This window comes from Nerophis lumbriciformis, linkage group LG05 (assembly GCF_033978685.3).
Source record: "Nerophis lumbriciformis linkage group LG05, RoL_Nlum_v2.1, whole genome shotgun sequence".
Lineage (NCBI taxonomy): Eukaryota > Metazoa > Chordata > Actinopteri > Syngnathiformes > Syngnathidae > Nerophis > Nerophis lumbriciformis.
In genome coordinates, this window is record NC_084552.2 from 50800964 (window position 1) to 50817345 (window position 16382).

Genomic DNA, 16382 nt, shown 5'->3' on the forward strand with positions numbered 1-16382 from the left:
ACCATTGGAGTATTTTTTTTAGTAGTGGAAACGGGCTCCATAGTGAGCATATTATTAAATATATCAACTCATTGCAACAAAAAACGATGCTGACGTAAGCGACACAACCCGGAAGTAACACTGTGCTTTCTCCTAGCCTAGCATGCTAGCTGTATCTGTGCGCGACTTGAAAACATGGGCGCTCTAAGTCACAGCTTTTAGTGACAGCGCTCCTTGGGAGTCTCTCTTATTTATTTTTTTTAAAGGGGGACTCACTTGAAGGCATCTTATTTTTGTAAGTTACAGGAATGTTTCGTCTTGGTGGTGGGCTTTTTTTGTTAACACTTGTCATGACTGCGATGTTCACTGCGCATGTCGGCTAGTTAGCGTCGGGGAATTATTTGGGAATTACAAGCTACTTAACACTTAAAGCGGAATTAATGCTTACTATCTCTACATTTATAACTGATACACTTGTCAAAATGACATTTAAAGGGTTATTGATCGCTATCAACGGTGGAATTGTGCTACGTGGCGTATGGGGGGATGATTACATTTCATTAATTCACTAGATATTAATATAAATATGAAATACAGGCTTAAATTGTGTTTGGACCTGACGAAGTAGACATATGTCACCAGATTGTCAATATTTTTGCGTTAAAGCAAGCTAACTAGCATTAACTAGCCAGCAATAACGTTGTTTCTTTTTTAAATACAGTTTCCACTTAGTGACATTAGAAGGTCTTACGCCGGAAATGAACGTGTGAGTAATTGCAGCCAAACCCCTCGTTATGATGTTTGAATGAACATTCCTTAAGGAAATGTATTAGAGATGTCCAATAATGGCTTTTTTGCCGATATTCTGATATTGTCCAACTCTTAATTACCAATTCCAATATCAACCGATACCGATATACAGTATACAGTCGTGGAATTAACACATTATTATGCCTAATTTTGTTGTGATGCCCCGCTGGATGCATTAAACAATGTAACAAGGCTTTCCAAAATAAATCAACTCAAGTTATGGAAAAAAAATGCCAACATGGCACTGCCATATTTATTATTGAAGTCACAAAGTGCATTATTTTTTAAACATGCCTCAAAACAGCAGCTTGGAATTTGGGACATGCTCTCCCTGAGAGAGCATGAGGAGGTTGAGGTGGGCCGGGTTGGGTGGGGCGGGATTGAGGTGGGGGGATAGGGTGTGTATCAGAGGTGTGGACTCGAGTCACATGACTTGGACTCGAGTCAGACTCGAGTCATGAATTTGATGACTTTAGACTCGACTTGACAAAATGTAAAGAGACTTGCAACTCGACTTAGACTTTAACATCAATGACTTGTGACTTCACTTGGACTTGAGCCTTTTGACTTGACATGACTTGCTACTTTCCCCAAAATCCAAAGCTTAAAAAGTTATTTGGGAGCGCTCCGTATTTTTCATTTTCTTCGTCTGTGTCTCTCAGCGTGTTGTTCCTGTCAGCTGGTGTGCTGTCAGTACAACAGCCAATCAAATTAGATCTACGTTGTTTTCATCACGCAGCATTCATCCAATCAAATTGCAGTACAACCACCGAACAAGTTGTCAAACAACGCAACAATTATGCCAAAGTTGGTTTCGTTCGGGTATAAAAACTACGACTTGGTCAACAAAAAACGAATTGCCGTTTGCAAATCACGCAGTTCGAATATTACAGACGGAGACGCAACAACGTTCAACATTTGAAGTTGCACAAAGAAGGGTAAGTTTTGAATGTAAGATAACGTTTATTGGCTAAGTAACGTGACTTTTATTTGCTGTGTAGTTAAATCAGTGAGGCTGCAAACTCACTGCTAACGTTATAACCATAGACATGTTCTAAGGGTACGCAGCATGGAGCGCTACTGCCTACTGGCGCAGACGAGGCGCGGGGCCGCCATCTTGGAGTGGTGATCCGCTCCACTCAGTGCAATTCATTTGGCAGGAGCAATGAACTGTCAGCGCATTTAATTTATCTTACCTCACTGAATACCACTGATTTTCACCCCCCTTTTTTGTCATACGTGTAGCTATGATAACAGACACATGTTTTGGCGTGTTTTAGTATTCATAGTTTGCTTAACAGTAATATAATATTCTTATATGCTATAATTATAGTGCAATGTCAGCACTATGTTTTTCCCTGCAATTTCAAATGCACTTGTTTTAATAAATAAATACAGCGTTTTAAAAGCATACACAATCTGTGTAAATATATTAGTCTGTGGTTAAACGACTTGAAAGGACTCGAAACTCAAAATGCAGGACTTGGGACTTGACTTGAGACTTTCCAGTCTTGACTTTGGACTTGACTCGGACTTGCTCTGTCTTGACTCGGGACTTGACACGGACTTGAGGGCAAAGACTTGAGACTTACTTGTGACTTGCAAAGCAATGACTTGGTCCCACCTCTGGTGTGTATATTGTAGCGTCCCGGAAGAGTTAGTGCTGCAAGGGGTTCTGGGTATTTGTTCTGCTGTGTTACGGTGGGGGATGTTCTCCCGAAATGTGTTTGTCATTCTTGTTTGGTGTGGGTTCACAGTGTGGCGCATATTTGTAACAGTGTTCAAGTGGTTTATATGGCCACCCTCAGTGTGACCTGTATGGCTGTTGACCAAGTATGCTTGCATTCACTTGTGTGTGTGGAAAGCCGAAGATATGTGATTGGGCCAGCATGCAAATGCAGTGCCTTTAAGGCATGCCCCCAATATCGTTGTCTGTGTGGAAATCCGGAGAAATTCCGGAGAATGGTTGATTTTTGGGAGGGGCACTGAAAATTGGGAGGGTTGGCAAGTATGACTGGGAGACGCAACTGCTCTGTACTTCTCCCTATGTCCGCGTACCACTCCGTACAGCAGCGTTTTAAAAAGTCATAAATTTTACTTTTTGAAACCGATACCGATAATTTCCGATATTAGATTTTAAAGCATTTATCGGCCGATAATATCGGACATCTCTAAAAATAATGCATTCATTGTGCTTCATTTATGTCCAGTTGTTGGCATGAATGAGGGTAGAAAATATGCTGACAATGCTTGAAAATAAAGCGACCGAGTAATTAAAAAACGTATTTTTTACTGTGTAAAATGACAACCTAGTGCTCATCCTCAGTAAAGGAATTGTAACAAATGTTTAGAATGTATTTTGATCTACCACCAATTCTAATGTATGCAATATGCTGTGCGGTGACATCAACTCTGACTTCCTGTTGCGTAACACCCCTTCAAGTTCCTTTTAACACATTTCAAAAAGGTGCTGGGAAGTTGATACATAAAAGAAAAAAGTTAATAATTTTCTAACCGGAGAGTGTAGTTTGCAGTGTACCTGGATATGCTAACCACCCCGGGCTTCCTTCCAGCTGCCTGGTCCGGCTTCAACATGGAGTCCATGCTGAACAAGCTGAAGAGCACGGTGACCAAAGTGACGGCTGACGTCACCAGCGCCGTCATGGGCAACCCCGTGACTCGAGAGTTTGAGGTGGGCCGTCACATCGCCAGCGGCGGTCCTGGCATGTGCTGGAGGATCTACAATGGCACCAAGAAGTCCACCAAACAGGTTACTGATCTCCTATAACAAAAGCCACCGTCATTTAGACGCTTATGGTCTCCGTGACACGTGTTTTGTCTTCTCCAGGAAGTGGCCGTGTTTGTGTTTGACAAAAAGATGATCGACAAGTACCAGAAATTCGACAAGGACCAAATTATAGACTCCCTAAAGCGAGGAGTACAACAGCTGACGAGGTTGCGGCACCCCCGCCTCCTGACAGTGCAGCATCCTCTGGAAGAGTCCAGGTGACAAACTACTTTTTTTGGCCGTGCATCCATTGATGAACTCATTCATTCACTTAATCATTCAACCCGATAGTTAACTTATTTATATGTATAATTAGGGATGTCCCGATACAACTTTTTCACTTCCGATACGATACCGATATTGTAGCCTTGAGTATTGGCCGATACCGATATCAATACGATACGATATAGGCACGAATCATACATATATTTATTCCTAATTTTGTTGTGTGGAATGTTAGAAAAGGCTTGATAAAGTGATGTTACTGTTACTGATGTTGTAGTGTTAAAACAGAAAACAATAGTCAGCAAGAGTAGGTATATGAAAAACTGACCCATTTATTATTAATCAATTGGTTACATAAATTTTAACCTTCAACATAAGAGTATTACCTCAACAAATCCAATAAAAACAAAATGTTATATTTAAAGTGCAAAATAACCACTAATACCAACATAATTATACAATTGAATAGAATAAATTAAAAATAAATTAGAAGACCCTGAAAAATAACCTAAATAAATCAAATTAAAACAAAAAAAAAACGTTTTAAAGTGCAAACAATTCAAGTTCACTTCAGTTATTTTTTTACTGTCAGCCTATGTTGGAAACAACTGTGGGCAGGGACAAAAACAACACAATATTGTCCACTGTCCAACTGCTCTAAGTTAAGAGTTCACAGCTCCAGTTTCACTGACTGACTGTGCCCAAAACAATGTGGTAATTAATCTTGGTCTTCACTGAAGAATAGTGTAAACACAATAAACATATCACTCTAATAACAAGAGCAATGTAGTGGCGGCTAGGAATAATGTAGCGAGGTTCGAGGTGCTCCATTAAGCGTTTAAACCCGACATTACTCACCACCGACACGGGCTGGTCATCAAGCACAATAAACTGGGCTATCTTTTCTGTTATGGCCATTGCCTTTTTGCTGTCCCGTGGTAGTTTGTCACGTCTTGCAAAGCTTTCGGGCAGCGTGGGTTGCTGAAGCGAGCCAGTGGTTTGTTGCTCTCGCGAAAATCCTCATGTTCTTTTTTGTGGTCTTTTTTCAAATGTGCGATGAGGTTGCTTGTATTGAACCTTCCCGGTTCTGTCCCTCCACGGGACACTTGCGCCTGACAAATGTTACATTTAGCGGCAACGTCTTTGTCCGGGTTTAGGTTAAAATACTTCCACACAGCCGACATCACTACACTTTGCTGCAAGCACACGCGTTGTCGTTGTTGTGATCACGTGGGCTGTGCATGCTGGATCAGAGAAGCTCTTCTTCCGCGGCCGGCACCAACGTTAATTAATTGGAGTGTGATCAAACCAGAGTCACCTATAATAGACGTGCTGCAGCGGTAAATGGACAGCTTATATCGGAGCGCTTATATCGGAGTTTTTAGATTCAGTCCGATAAAATCCGATATTCACTTTTTTGGCTAATATCGGACTGATTTCCGATATCAATATTGGATCGGGACATCCCTATGTATAATATTTTACATAAAAATGTATCGTTAACTGTATAGTTAGTGCACGCCCTTTCTTTTGCGTCTGGCTGTGGGGCAGCTTCTTCAGCAGTGCAGGCGTCTTTGTAGGCTTTTTACACACTGTCCTAGTGATGCTGACGTTTCAGGTGGCTGATGAAGTTTGACGTGTTTAAGAGTGATGGTTTTTTCCACCCTCCTCTTCGGGTAATGTTTGCAAAATATTTGGTGCTAGTAGCACGCAAAATGTCTTCTGCAGAAATGGGAAGAAGTCCAACACGATCTACACCATGTTTGTTTTCAATGAGCTCAGGGTGAGTTTAGGAGAAAAGTCGCACTTGATTTACTCAACCTAACCCCCTTTTTTTATCGGAATTCTTTTTTTATGTTATCGGATTTATCAGTGTGACATAATTCCTTATGTCCGCATGATAATTATCAGTCCGATATTTGTTGCGTAACCCTAGTTATTAGTATCAAAATTACTGCTTTTTAGTGTTACGATATGTGTATTTTTGCTTGATCTGGCCATTTCTGTTGTGTTTATTTTGTTTAGTTTTTTTATTTATTTAAATCTACAATGTGCCTCAGGCCAATAAAACCAGCTGCGTGCTGCAAATGGCCCCAGGCCGCAATTTGAACACCCCCGTCGATATGTTTCACTGGGAAGGCGACGTGTTACCAAACATTGGGAGAGTGCCTGCATGTTCTGTCTTAATGGTGCCTAATAAGAAGTCAAGACTTCTGCGAGTCAAGCTGGGCCTCGTCTTTTTTTTTTTAATGACAATTTTAAGCACGCTCCCCAGACTTGTGGATCTAGGCTCCAACGTCACCATTAGTGGCTCCTTGTATTTGATTGCTGAGTCAATGCATGACAGAAAAATCACTTCTTATCCCCGACTAATTTTTTTGCGTACTTGTGTAGGCATTCGGTACGCCTCTATACCGAACTGAATGCTGCGTATGGGAAAATCCCAATTGAAATACATGTACTGTTACTTTCCTATTATGTAACCTTTTATTTAAAAGGGAACTGCACTATCTTTGCCTATTTTTCACAAACACCTATGTAAGACAATAGCACGTTTTTCTTTTTTTATGCATTCTGGCTAACTATGCAGCTAATGGGAGTACACTATTCCGCCCATAAAGCCTTCTAAAAAATATTAAAAACTGCCAGCAATACTCCATTTACATCTCTTGACCTGAATATACACCCAAGTGTTACTATATGGTTATTATAAGCGCTAACACAGACAAGCTATTTTTAGGGGCTTTATTTCTAGAGAGCTAACTAGCTTTTGCAGCTTTTGACATACAGTGCTGAGCTGCTGCTGCTGCATCGCCTCTCAGTTGGTAAAAGGTCATTCTAGATTATAAATCATGCATCTCATCAGGATACTAGAAGGATGTGGTCATAAACTGAGAAGTTGGTCAACTTTGACATCCAACTTATACCCGGTGATGGCGAGAAAGACATGAAAACACGCTTGGTCGCAGTATTTATTATTTTTCTTTACACCTGGGTGAGGATTATGAATAATTCTTCATCTAAACAGGAATATATGAACATCCCATCAGTCGGCACTCTGGTGAGAGCAGACATTGTACAATAAGTGATTGTTTTATTATGTTCGTAGTTTGTATATCATGTTTAGCACTTAGCAATACTGCTGCATGATGCTTATGAATGATGCCCACTCGTGTTGTTGCTGAAGGAAATAGCTAACATTCTGATGCGTCTGTGAAATTAATACGCCACCATAATGCTTAAAATTAGCAAAATACGTAAATATTACATGTTATTATGAATGTGCCTGTTACTACATTTGATATATACTTACAGCATGTATGTAAAACAATGATGGAGGCTTTTGGATGTTTTTTTAGATCGTTTTATAGGCGGAATAGAGCGACTAACATTGGTTCCATTGTTAGTTGACTCTTGCTAGCATTTATTTACAAGTTATAGAGTGTATAAAAAAGAAAAACGTGTGCTTGTCCCGCATATGTATTGTGAATGATAGACAAAATTTCCCCCCAAAAAAGTGCAGTTAAGAGATTTTTCCCTTTAGGAGCAAATTTGCTTCACATGCGTTTTCCTCAATTTGTATGTTGGTGTTATTGGGCCTTTTCCAAAAAAACAATTTTCTTCAGGCTTCTGATTGGCTTAAATGGACTGGCGCTTATGTGTTGTCGCTCCACCTGCAGCTTTGGCAATGTGTTAGCAGGGATTTAGAGACAGAGGATTATGGAGGTTATTGTTTGTCTTTATTACAAAACAGCCTAAAAAGACCTGGGCATAATACAACATAATTAACATTTTAATGCGGCCGGCTCGATATTTTCAAACTATAGAAATTATTCCAAAGGTTAGAATTCGCACTTTTGAGTGACATACGAAGCTCTGCCTCCTGCAGACCGGACACGAACAGAGTGGGGTAGAGTGAGCGGGGCTTGTTTACAGAGCAAAAAAGCCTGATAGTGAGTGTTAGACGGGGGACAGATTTCTACAACAAAGTTCTGCAGAATAGTGATATTTTTACGAATATGGGGTTGTTGTTGTTTTTTTGCCTTTATTTTTCACCGTGTTTGTTGCATCTTTGTTGTTCTTGCTCATTATAAAATATGTTGATAAAGGAAGTGGTCTGCAGCACAGGAGCAACGTTCATATATTTTAAATATTCAGTGTTTTATTGTTGATAGTTCTTATTGTAAATCCCACATTCTGTATTTTCATGTACATTCTGTGTGTCTTATTCAGTAAAAAAACTAAAACGGAAAACAATAGTTTTTATTACTGAATTATATGACAATCAGAATGTACGTAAAAATAAAGAATGTGGGATTTACAATATTAACTATGAACAATAAAATACTGAATATTGAGAATATATGAATGTTGCTCCTCTCCTTCCAAGACTCCCGGTACTTTCTTGATTGACATCTTTTATCATCGAGCGAGAACAACAACGATGCAACAAATGCCAAGGGTAAAAAAACATCCACATATTCAATATAATATCACTGTTCTGCAGAACAAAAGCTTTCGTAATTAAAACACAAATTAACCTACATAGGGGATTGGGTAGACTTTTTGACGCCAAAATGAGGACATTGTTTTTTGGCATGATCCTGAAAACATACATTTATTATTACTAGTCCAGCTCAAGTCTCTGGATTTGCTCTCATTTTCCTGGCGTCAGAGACTGCCTGGCCTTCTGCACAGAGCCCGTCTTTGCCAGTCTGTCCAACGTGCTTGGACAGTGGGATAACCTGCCCAGCCCGGTGCCGAATGACATCAAGGATTACAAGCTGTATGACGTGGAGACAAAGTATGGCCTGCTACAGGTGAGTACGCAGTCATTGTTGGGTGTGAGCACGTGGTTGAAACGCCATCATAAACTCAAAGTGATCCTGTAAACCTCTTTAGATCTCGGAGGGTTTGTCCTTCCTGCACAGCGGAGTTAAAATGGTCCACGGTAACTTGTGCCCAGAGAACATTATCCTCAACAAAAGCGGCTCGTGGAAGATTATGGGCTATGATTTTAGCATTTCAACAAGCAACCCATCAGACGCGGATGTGAGTTCGCACAATACTTCTACGCCAATCAGTCTCAGTCAAACACGCTCTTGCTATCTTAAACCCCCGTGCAGCCGAAATACTCCTGCAAGGAATGGGAGCCCAACCTCCCACCACTCTGCCTCCCCAACCCCGAGTACCTGGCCCCGGAGTACATCCTGTCCGTCAGCTGCGACACGGCCTCCGACATGTACTCGCTGGGCGTGGTCATGCATGCCGTCTTCAATGAGGGCAAGCCTGTTTTCCAAGTCAACAAGCACGATATTTTTAAGAGCTTCAGCAGGCAGCTCGACCAGGTGGGGCCAGAGAATGATGACGTAACTCTGACTCATACTAAAGAACCGCTATAATGTCAGGCTTCTTTTGTTGCAGCTCAGCAATATCAGTCCAGCACGGCTGAACAAGATTCCAGAGGCAGTGCGGGACCATGTCAAAATGCTGCTTAGCGTCACGCCCAACGTCCGACCGGACGCCGACCAGATGACCAAGGTATCCGTCCTCATGTAACATCTCACCATCATGATGCCTGGCAGTGTCTGACGTTTTTTTCTTGATTGTGTGTGCGGACGGCAGATCCCGTTTTTTGACGACGTGGGCGCAGTGACCCTACAGTATTTTGACTCGCTCTTCCAGAGGGACAACCTGCAAAAGTCCCAATTCTACAAAGGCCTTCCCAAAGTACTGCCCAAACTGCCCAAGGTAAGCTTCATGATCACATGACCACTCGGGGTGCAATTGCACGCCATAAAGCAGTACGTGCCTCAGGTTAAAAGTCAAGCTTCGGTCCATTTTTAGCACAACAAGGGAACAAAACACATACAACTGCTTAGCTTTTCTGCAAAAATGTTTTACTAATTCTACAATAAATCACAATTTCAAATAAGAAATAGAAAATCATACGTATGGTTTTTATTTTTAGGACAGCGCAACGATGCAGGCAAGTGCAACAGTAACAGTGTGAATAGTTATCTAATTTTTAGTGCAGCGTTACCATGGTTTTTGTTATTACTGTAATACGTTCAAAACGGGCTAAGGAAAACTGAATCATATGGGGGGGGGGGAAATTCCCATAATTAATGTAAATCTATTGAATCCGTTCCAGATACCCAAAAATATAAAATAAAACTAATTTTATAGAGAATACAGTCACAGAGCGCTTCAAATTTGCAGCTACACTTTATCACTGAGGTGTTTTGTTTTTGTCTGTTTTTTAAACATATTCAACCTATTTTTTCCTAATTAAGCATTTTCAAGCATAGAAATTACTACATTTACTAAAAATATTAGTACTACAGTAATATTGGCCACTAGATGAGACCAAACTAATCAGAGCACGCTGTTCAGTATCGTTGCCACCCTCAGGTAGTTTGACTATATTGGAATAAACAAGTGTAAAGGTGACTATGTGGGTGTTATTTCATTTCTAAATGGCTCTCATAATGTTAAAAATTGTTTATAGAAGGTCGTAAACTGTTTTTTTATGCTGTACTTCTAAAAATATTAGATTTATAATGAATAATTCCTACTTCTGAGGAAATTAAATTACCACAGTCAGGGCTGCAACCAATTACCGAGGGATTACTGTAATTATAATTTTACATGCAGAAAACAATATGAAATGCATATAAATGATGAATGAAACGGATAAAGGAACATTTAACCTCACTTTTACCTTTCATTAAAGACTCATGTTGGTGAAGATGGTGATGAGCGGAGAAAAAGGTGTTATGTGAGAGCCACAGGGACGTATTCTTTGTTGGGGCAGACAAAGTAGTTTATGTGCAATGATTGGCTGTGTGACAACTGAGACGACATATGAAAACTGAGGCAAAATTTTGACGCAAATTCTTGTTGAACACCAAATCATACGAAATGTGGGCCGTACGAAAACCAAGGTAAGCCTGTCAAGGGCAGCATTATTCGTTCAAAGTTGAAGCGCTGCTCCGGATTTCTACTGAACATTGGCGGCACACTGCATTTGTCCCATCCACTGGTCTTTGTCTGTTTACGTATTTTACAGCGAAGAAAAAGTATTTCCAAACAGAAGATAGTTTTCAAGTTCTGACTTTTCTTTGGCATTATCAATAGCCAAAGGCTGGACTGGCTCATTAATGTACCGAAATAGCTGATAGGAAATGTAGTGTAACGCCTCAAGTGACCACCAATAAATCCCCTCTGGATATTAAAACAGGGGTCTTATTTCCTGTCTCGCAGAGAGTGGTGGTGTACCGCATCTTGCCGTCGCTCACTTCGGAGTTCGTCAACCCAGACATGGTTCCCTTCGTGCTGCCCAACGTGCTGCTCATTGCAGAGGAGTGCACCAAGGACGAGTACGTGCGCCTCATCTTGCCGGACCTCACGCCAGTCTTCAAGCAGCAGGAGCCCGTTCAGGTACAAACAAAACCAAAAAAATAAGATATGGAACTTGGCTCTGTCACTTTATCAGACTTGTCCTCTTTTTGTGATGCTTCCCATGCTTCTTCAGGCTAGTAACATGGTAGGCCAACAGCTATGTCTGCTCACATGCAGTCCTTGATGCACGTCTAAGTTGTCCTTTATAACCGTGTCCCTGTGCAGATTCTGCTGATCTTCCTGCAAAAAATGGACCTCCTCTTGACCAAAACGCCGGCGGAGGACATCAAGAACAGTGTGCTGCCAATGGTTTACAGAGCCCTGGAAGCACCTTCTGTGCAGATCCAGGTGCAGCCATTTTGTGCCTTTATGATACTTGTATTATGTTTGCAGTGATTACTCACAATGTCTTGAATTTTCCGACATCTTTCAGGAGCTATGCCTCAACATCATCCCAACGTTCGCCAACCTGATCGACTATCCCTCCATGAAGAACTCCCTCATCCCTCGAATTAAATCTGCCTGTCTGCAAACCTCCTCGCTCGCTGTGAGTGTTTTTCTATCCTCCAGCTCAATCTCATGCACACACACGCATTACGACTTTTTCCCCTCCTTGTCATCGTGCAGGTGCGTGTGAACTCATTGGTGTGTCTGGGAAAGATCTTGGAGTACCTGGACAAGTGGTATGTCATTGATGAGATCCTGCCCTTCCTGCAGCAGATCCCCTCCAGAGAGCCAGCAGTACTCATGGGAATTCTAGGTGAGCACGACACTCCCTCCTCCTCATCATCATCGTGTTCCTGAAAGACTGAAATACTTTTCTTGTTGTAGGAATCTACAAGTGTACCTTCAGTCACAAGAAGCTGGGCATTCCCAAGGAGAACTTGGCAAGCAAGAGCCTGCCACACCTGGTGTCGCTCAGCATCGACAACAGCCTCAACCTTAACCAGGTATATTTTTTGTATTCCCACAGATTTTATGCATATGTTGAAGGTTTTGTACTGCACTCAATGTTTGTGAAGTGAAGTGAATTATATTTATATAGCGCTTTTCTCTAGTGACTCAAAGTGCTTTACATAGTGAAACCCAATATCTAAGTTACATTTAAACCAGTGTGGGTGGCACTGGGAGCAGGTGGGTAAAGTGTCTTGCCCAAGGACACAACAGCAGTGACTAGGATGGCGTAAGCGGGGATCGAACCTGCAACCCTCAAGTTGCTGACACAGCCGCTCTACCAACCGAGCTATACCGTTTGGCCCTGAGACGCTGTAAATTACATCTTGTATTTTCACAACTTTAAGGCAGGGTTAATTTTGAAAGCAATTTTAAATTTACTAATCGCAGTCAAACATTAGTCTCTTTTAGTTGACTAAATTTCACAACATTCTAGTAAATTCAATCAACTAAAGTATAAAAGATTAGATATGTTTAAAGTTTCCATTGATGCACTTTTATTTAGGCTGCCTGCAAAGCATTGGTTTAACAGAAAAGTAGCCATAGCTTATAGTTAGGAATGATGCAGTTGGTAATTTTTTGCTCCAATGAGAATGAATGTGTTTTTCTTTGTTTCAACTTCATAAAGTTTGTCTGATTGTGTATTTTAGTTTTCTTTGGAACAGTCAGCTTTATTTGAATAAAGTCCTAATTTTTAACATTAGTGACAGGTAATTCTGTGCTCGTAATCACTTTATGGTCTGCTGTCGAGTCAGAGTTGTCACATGAAATAGTTGGCTATGTAGTTTATTGGCTGATATTTACTGTTCTGTGATCACATCATCTAAGCTGCTCTGTAACTGTGACGTCAATATTGTGTCAGCGCAACTAATGAGTTTCATAAAACGTGTCAACGAATACACGTATTAGCATGTGGAATTTGTTAAATGCATACCTATGTCATACATGTCCTGTTAAATCCATACATTGTTTTGGCGGTGAGAAATCCAACTTCTCTATTTCACAAAGAAAAGCATCTGATTGGCTCTCCTTTGTACTCTTGGCCTGTGATTGGATATATTCCCAATTTATTCCACCCGTCTACAAGACAAAATGAACATGATTATATTTGTCAGTTGTCTGTCAGTTGATTTTATCATTGTCTTAGTTAACGTGTATTTCTTTTGAATAGTCATCGTCTTATTTTAGTCAAGGAAAAATAGGTTGTGGGCGATAACTGAGGCAAAAATATTAGTCAATGACATTTACACTGGATAAGATCTTGTTGTTATTCTGTCATCTAACAAAGTACATTTAACCTAGGCATCTGATAGGCATGTAAAGTGAATATTAATAACTCATTTTCAGAATGTCCTGATGCAACTTTTGATTTGTGTTTCAGTTCAACTCGTTCATGGTAGTCATTAGAGACATGTTGAGCCGCATGGAGGCAGAGCACAAGACCAAGCTGGAGCAGCTGCACATCATGCAGGAGCAGCATAGGTGTCTTGTGATTTCAATAAGCAATGACAGACAAGCGTCTTTTCTTTTTCTATAATTGTTCTTTGTTTTCCTCTGTCAGGAGCATGAACATCTCAAACACAGGGAAGCAACCAGAGGAGACCAAGAGCCCATCATCCTCTGGAAACCAGGTGAGTCCAGTCGAGAGTAAGAAAGACTCCCATTTGCATTTCAAACGTGTCATTCACTTAGCCTGTATTTATTTCCAGATTGATGACATTTTTGGCAGCACAGGGGTCAACGGGAAGGAGAATGGTTCCTCAGCAGCAGCCCCACAGCCTAATAGGGTACAAAGATTTGATGTAGCCTTTGGTTTCTATTAACATCTCATCCACCTAACTAATACCCCTTTTGTAATTATCTTAGATGTCTCTGACGCTAGAGGAGAAGCAGCGACTGGCGAAGGAACAAGAACAGGCCGCCAAACTAAGAAGTCAACAGCCGCTGGCACCGCAGAGCATCAAACCGCCCGCCAGCACCAACTCACAGGCAAAGATGGCATTCTGCAGTCTGTAATTTTGTAAGCCAAACATTTGGCTTGACTGACTTTACTTGTGTGTTGCAGACAAAGGATCTGACCAACAGCCTTCTAAACAACATGACATCCCTAAACAGTATGTCCTTGGCCAACACACCTCGACCTTCTTTAGTGCAGGGTGGCCCCAGCTTCCCCGTGGGCTCCATAGGCACCGCGGTGTCCAACGGCTTCAACCCCGCCATGGGCTTTCAGACGGCGGGCATGGGGATGAATATGCGGCCTCCGGGCCCCAACGTCTACGGCGGCATGGCCACCACAACCAGCACCCCCAACTTTGGAGCCCTCACACAGAATCAAGGAGCTGCCGGGCAGATGAGCAAAGGACCGGACCTGTCGGCGCTGGACAACCTTTTCACATCCAACAAGCCCAAAGTCACCCTCAACCAGATAGCTCCCAAGGCAGTCCCCGGAAACAGCACCCCTTGGCTCGGTCAGTTTGGTTCGCCCCAGAACGCTCAAACTGCGATACAGGGGGCTTCAGCGGGCATGGGCGGGTTCGGGATGCAAGCAAACCCTTTTTTCAGCCCACAAAACTTTTCTCAAACTCCAGTTAGCATGAACCAAAGCGGGCTTAAGCACAGCACGTCCGCCAACAACGACCTGAAAGACTTGTTTGGCTGAACAAGTGAGGAGCGGGTTCTCTCAAACGCTGACGCTGATTGAATGTGAAAAATTTAACTGAAAAATTCACTCAATGGTCTTTTGCTGTGTCTATTTTTGATCTTGCTCACATTCTGCACATTGTTGATTCCATTTCTATTTGACCACAAGAACAAGTTCTTATATGCTTTCTTCTACAAAGCTGTGGGTTTCTTACTCTTTTTTTACTTGATGAGATGAATCCCAAATGTTACTCTCCAATTCTCAGTCATCTTATTCCAGTTTTCAGACTATTTGAGACAGTTCCGCATGTCTGGACTGAGGTAGCCAGACGTGTAGCATCCAGAAATCGGGATGCCCCTTTTTGCAGACTGTCTCAATGTCAACAATGCATCACCAGTAACCTTGTTTTTTTTTATAAACACAAGCTTTCATTCCCCCAAGAGGAACAAGCAGTAGAAAATGGATTGAAGCTCTCATTCCTGTATCATCCCGGAGCCTGCTGCAGATGTTTGCCGCAGATGTCTGCTCTAGTTCAGGTTCCATTTCAGCTCCTATTTAAATGCAGTATGTCTGGACTCTGTCTTCAAATTGAGATGCGAATGCTAAGGGTAACTAACGTACAAGGTGAAACAGTGAGTAGGCGGTTGTGCCTTATAAGGGTAAACTTGTATTGATTTGATGGTCATACTTTTATTCCACTTGCTTTTTTCTTCTCATTTATGACCTATGAACATTTATGTTTTTTTTCTTCTTCAAAAGACTCTTACTTTACAAACTGGAGTGTACCGTTTCTTACATTTAAATAATATATATAGATTTTGGTATTTTTCAGCTGTCCGAGGACCTGTGCTGGTGATCTCAAAAAGTGTAAACATACCGTTGATTTTAAGTGGCCTCTGCGTTTTTATTTTTGTGAGAGTTTAGAGGCCTTAGGGGAGGAATCTTGTGCAATAATAATGATTATTTCTGATGGACAATGGGTTTGCAGTTGCACTGACTTACAGTGTCATTAAACTGGCGAACACGGTATGCTCACTAGTTACTCTTAGGTTTAAAATGAAAGTGCAATGTGGTCATGTTGTGTTTCCGCTGAAGGCTGCAGTCACAGAGCCTCTGAATATTATCATCATACACTATTGCTGTTATATGTGTTGTATCATTTCATGATGACTGAGGTGGGCTGGATCAATGGAAAGCTGTACATATAAAGAGAAGTACACCATAGTTACCGTGTGCTCATTATTTATTTAACATATTTACATAGATATTTGGATAGGGCTAGTTCATTGTGGCATATTAAGATGACGTCACACAAATGACAATCTTCACCTTTACAAAATATCTAGAAAAAACAATAATGAAGAAGACACGACAATAAACGACAAAAAGATGCTACTGTGGTCACTTGATTTTATTTAATCAACTTGTGTTGCTATATATTGTCATCAACGACGTGTAAGTTGATCCTTAGTGAAGTCACGTCCGTAAACAAAGACCTCCCACATAAAGCAGTTGGACCGTACCATTTCACCAATGAGTAACCCTTACCAAACATAAATAAAACATCACACTCTTAACCTA

At 41.2% G+C, this 16382-nt stretch overlaps 1 protein-coding gene across 2 annotated transcripts; it reads left to right on the plus strand.

Moving 5' to 3' along the window:
- The first annotated feature begins 123 nt into the window (after positions 1-123).
- Positions 124-16025, plus strand: scyl2 (SCY1 like pseudokinase 2). Of its 2 annotated transcripts, XM_061959523.2 has the most exons (19): positions 124-274; positions 3363-3559; positions 3638-3795; positions 8478-8622; positions 8705-8854; positions 8929-9150; positions 9227-9343; positions 9428-9553; positions 11069-11245; positions 11340-11351; positions 11432-11554; positions 11640-11753; positions 11834-11966; positions 12038-12156; positions 13542-13642; positions 13722-13791; positions 13870-13947; positions 14027-14149; positions 14226-16025. In XM_061959523.2, the coding sequence occupies exons 2-19, from the start codon at positions 3383-3385 to the stop codon at positions 14817-14819; spliced, it is 2739 nt and encodes a 912-aa protein (XP_061815507.1). In that variant the 5' UTR covers positions 124-274; positions 3363-3382; the 3' UTR covers positions 14820-16025. The 2 variants fall into 2 exon arrangements, with proteins under 2 accessions (XP_061815507.1, XP_061815508.1); XM_061959524.2 differs by lacking the exon at positions 11340-11351.
- The last annotated feature ends 357 nt before the right edge of the window (positions 16026-16382 follow it).

Bases quoted from the DNA above. Each gene is read 5' to 3' on its own strand.
- scyl2 (XM_061959523.2), top strand. From the start codon at position 3,383: ATGGAGTCCATGCTGAACAAGCTGAAGAGCACGGTGACCAAAGTGACG. The intron at 11,754-11,833 runs GTGAGTGTTTTT...GTCATCGTGCAG, and splicing joins TGCAAACCTCCTCGCTCGCT to GTGCGTGTGAACTCATTGGT. The intron at 13,792-13,869 runs GTGAGTCCAGTC...ATTTATTTCCAG, and splicing joins CATCATCCTCTGGAAACCAG to ATTGATGACATTTTTGGCAG.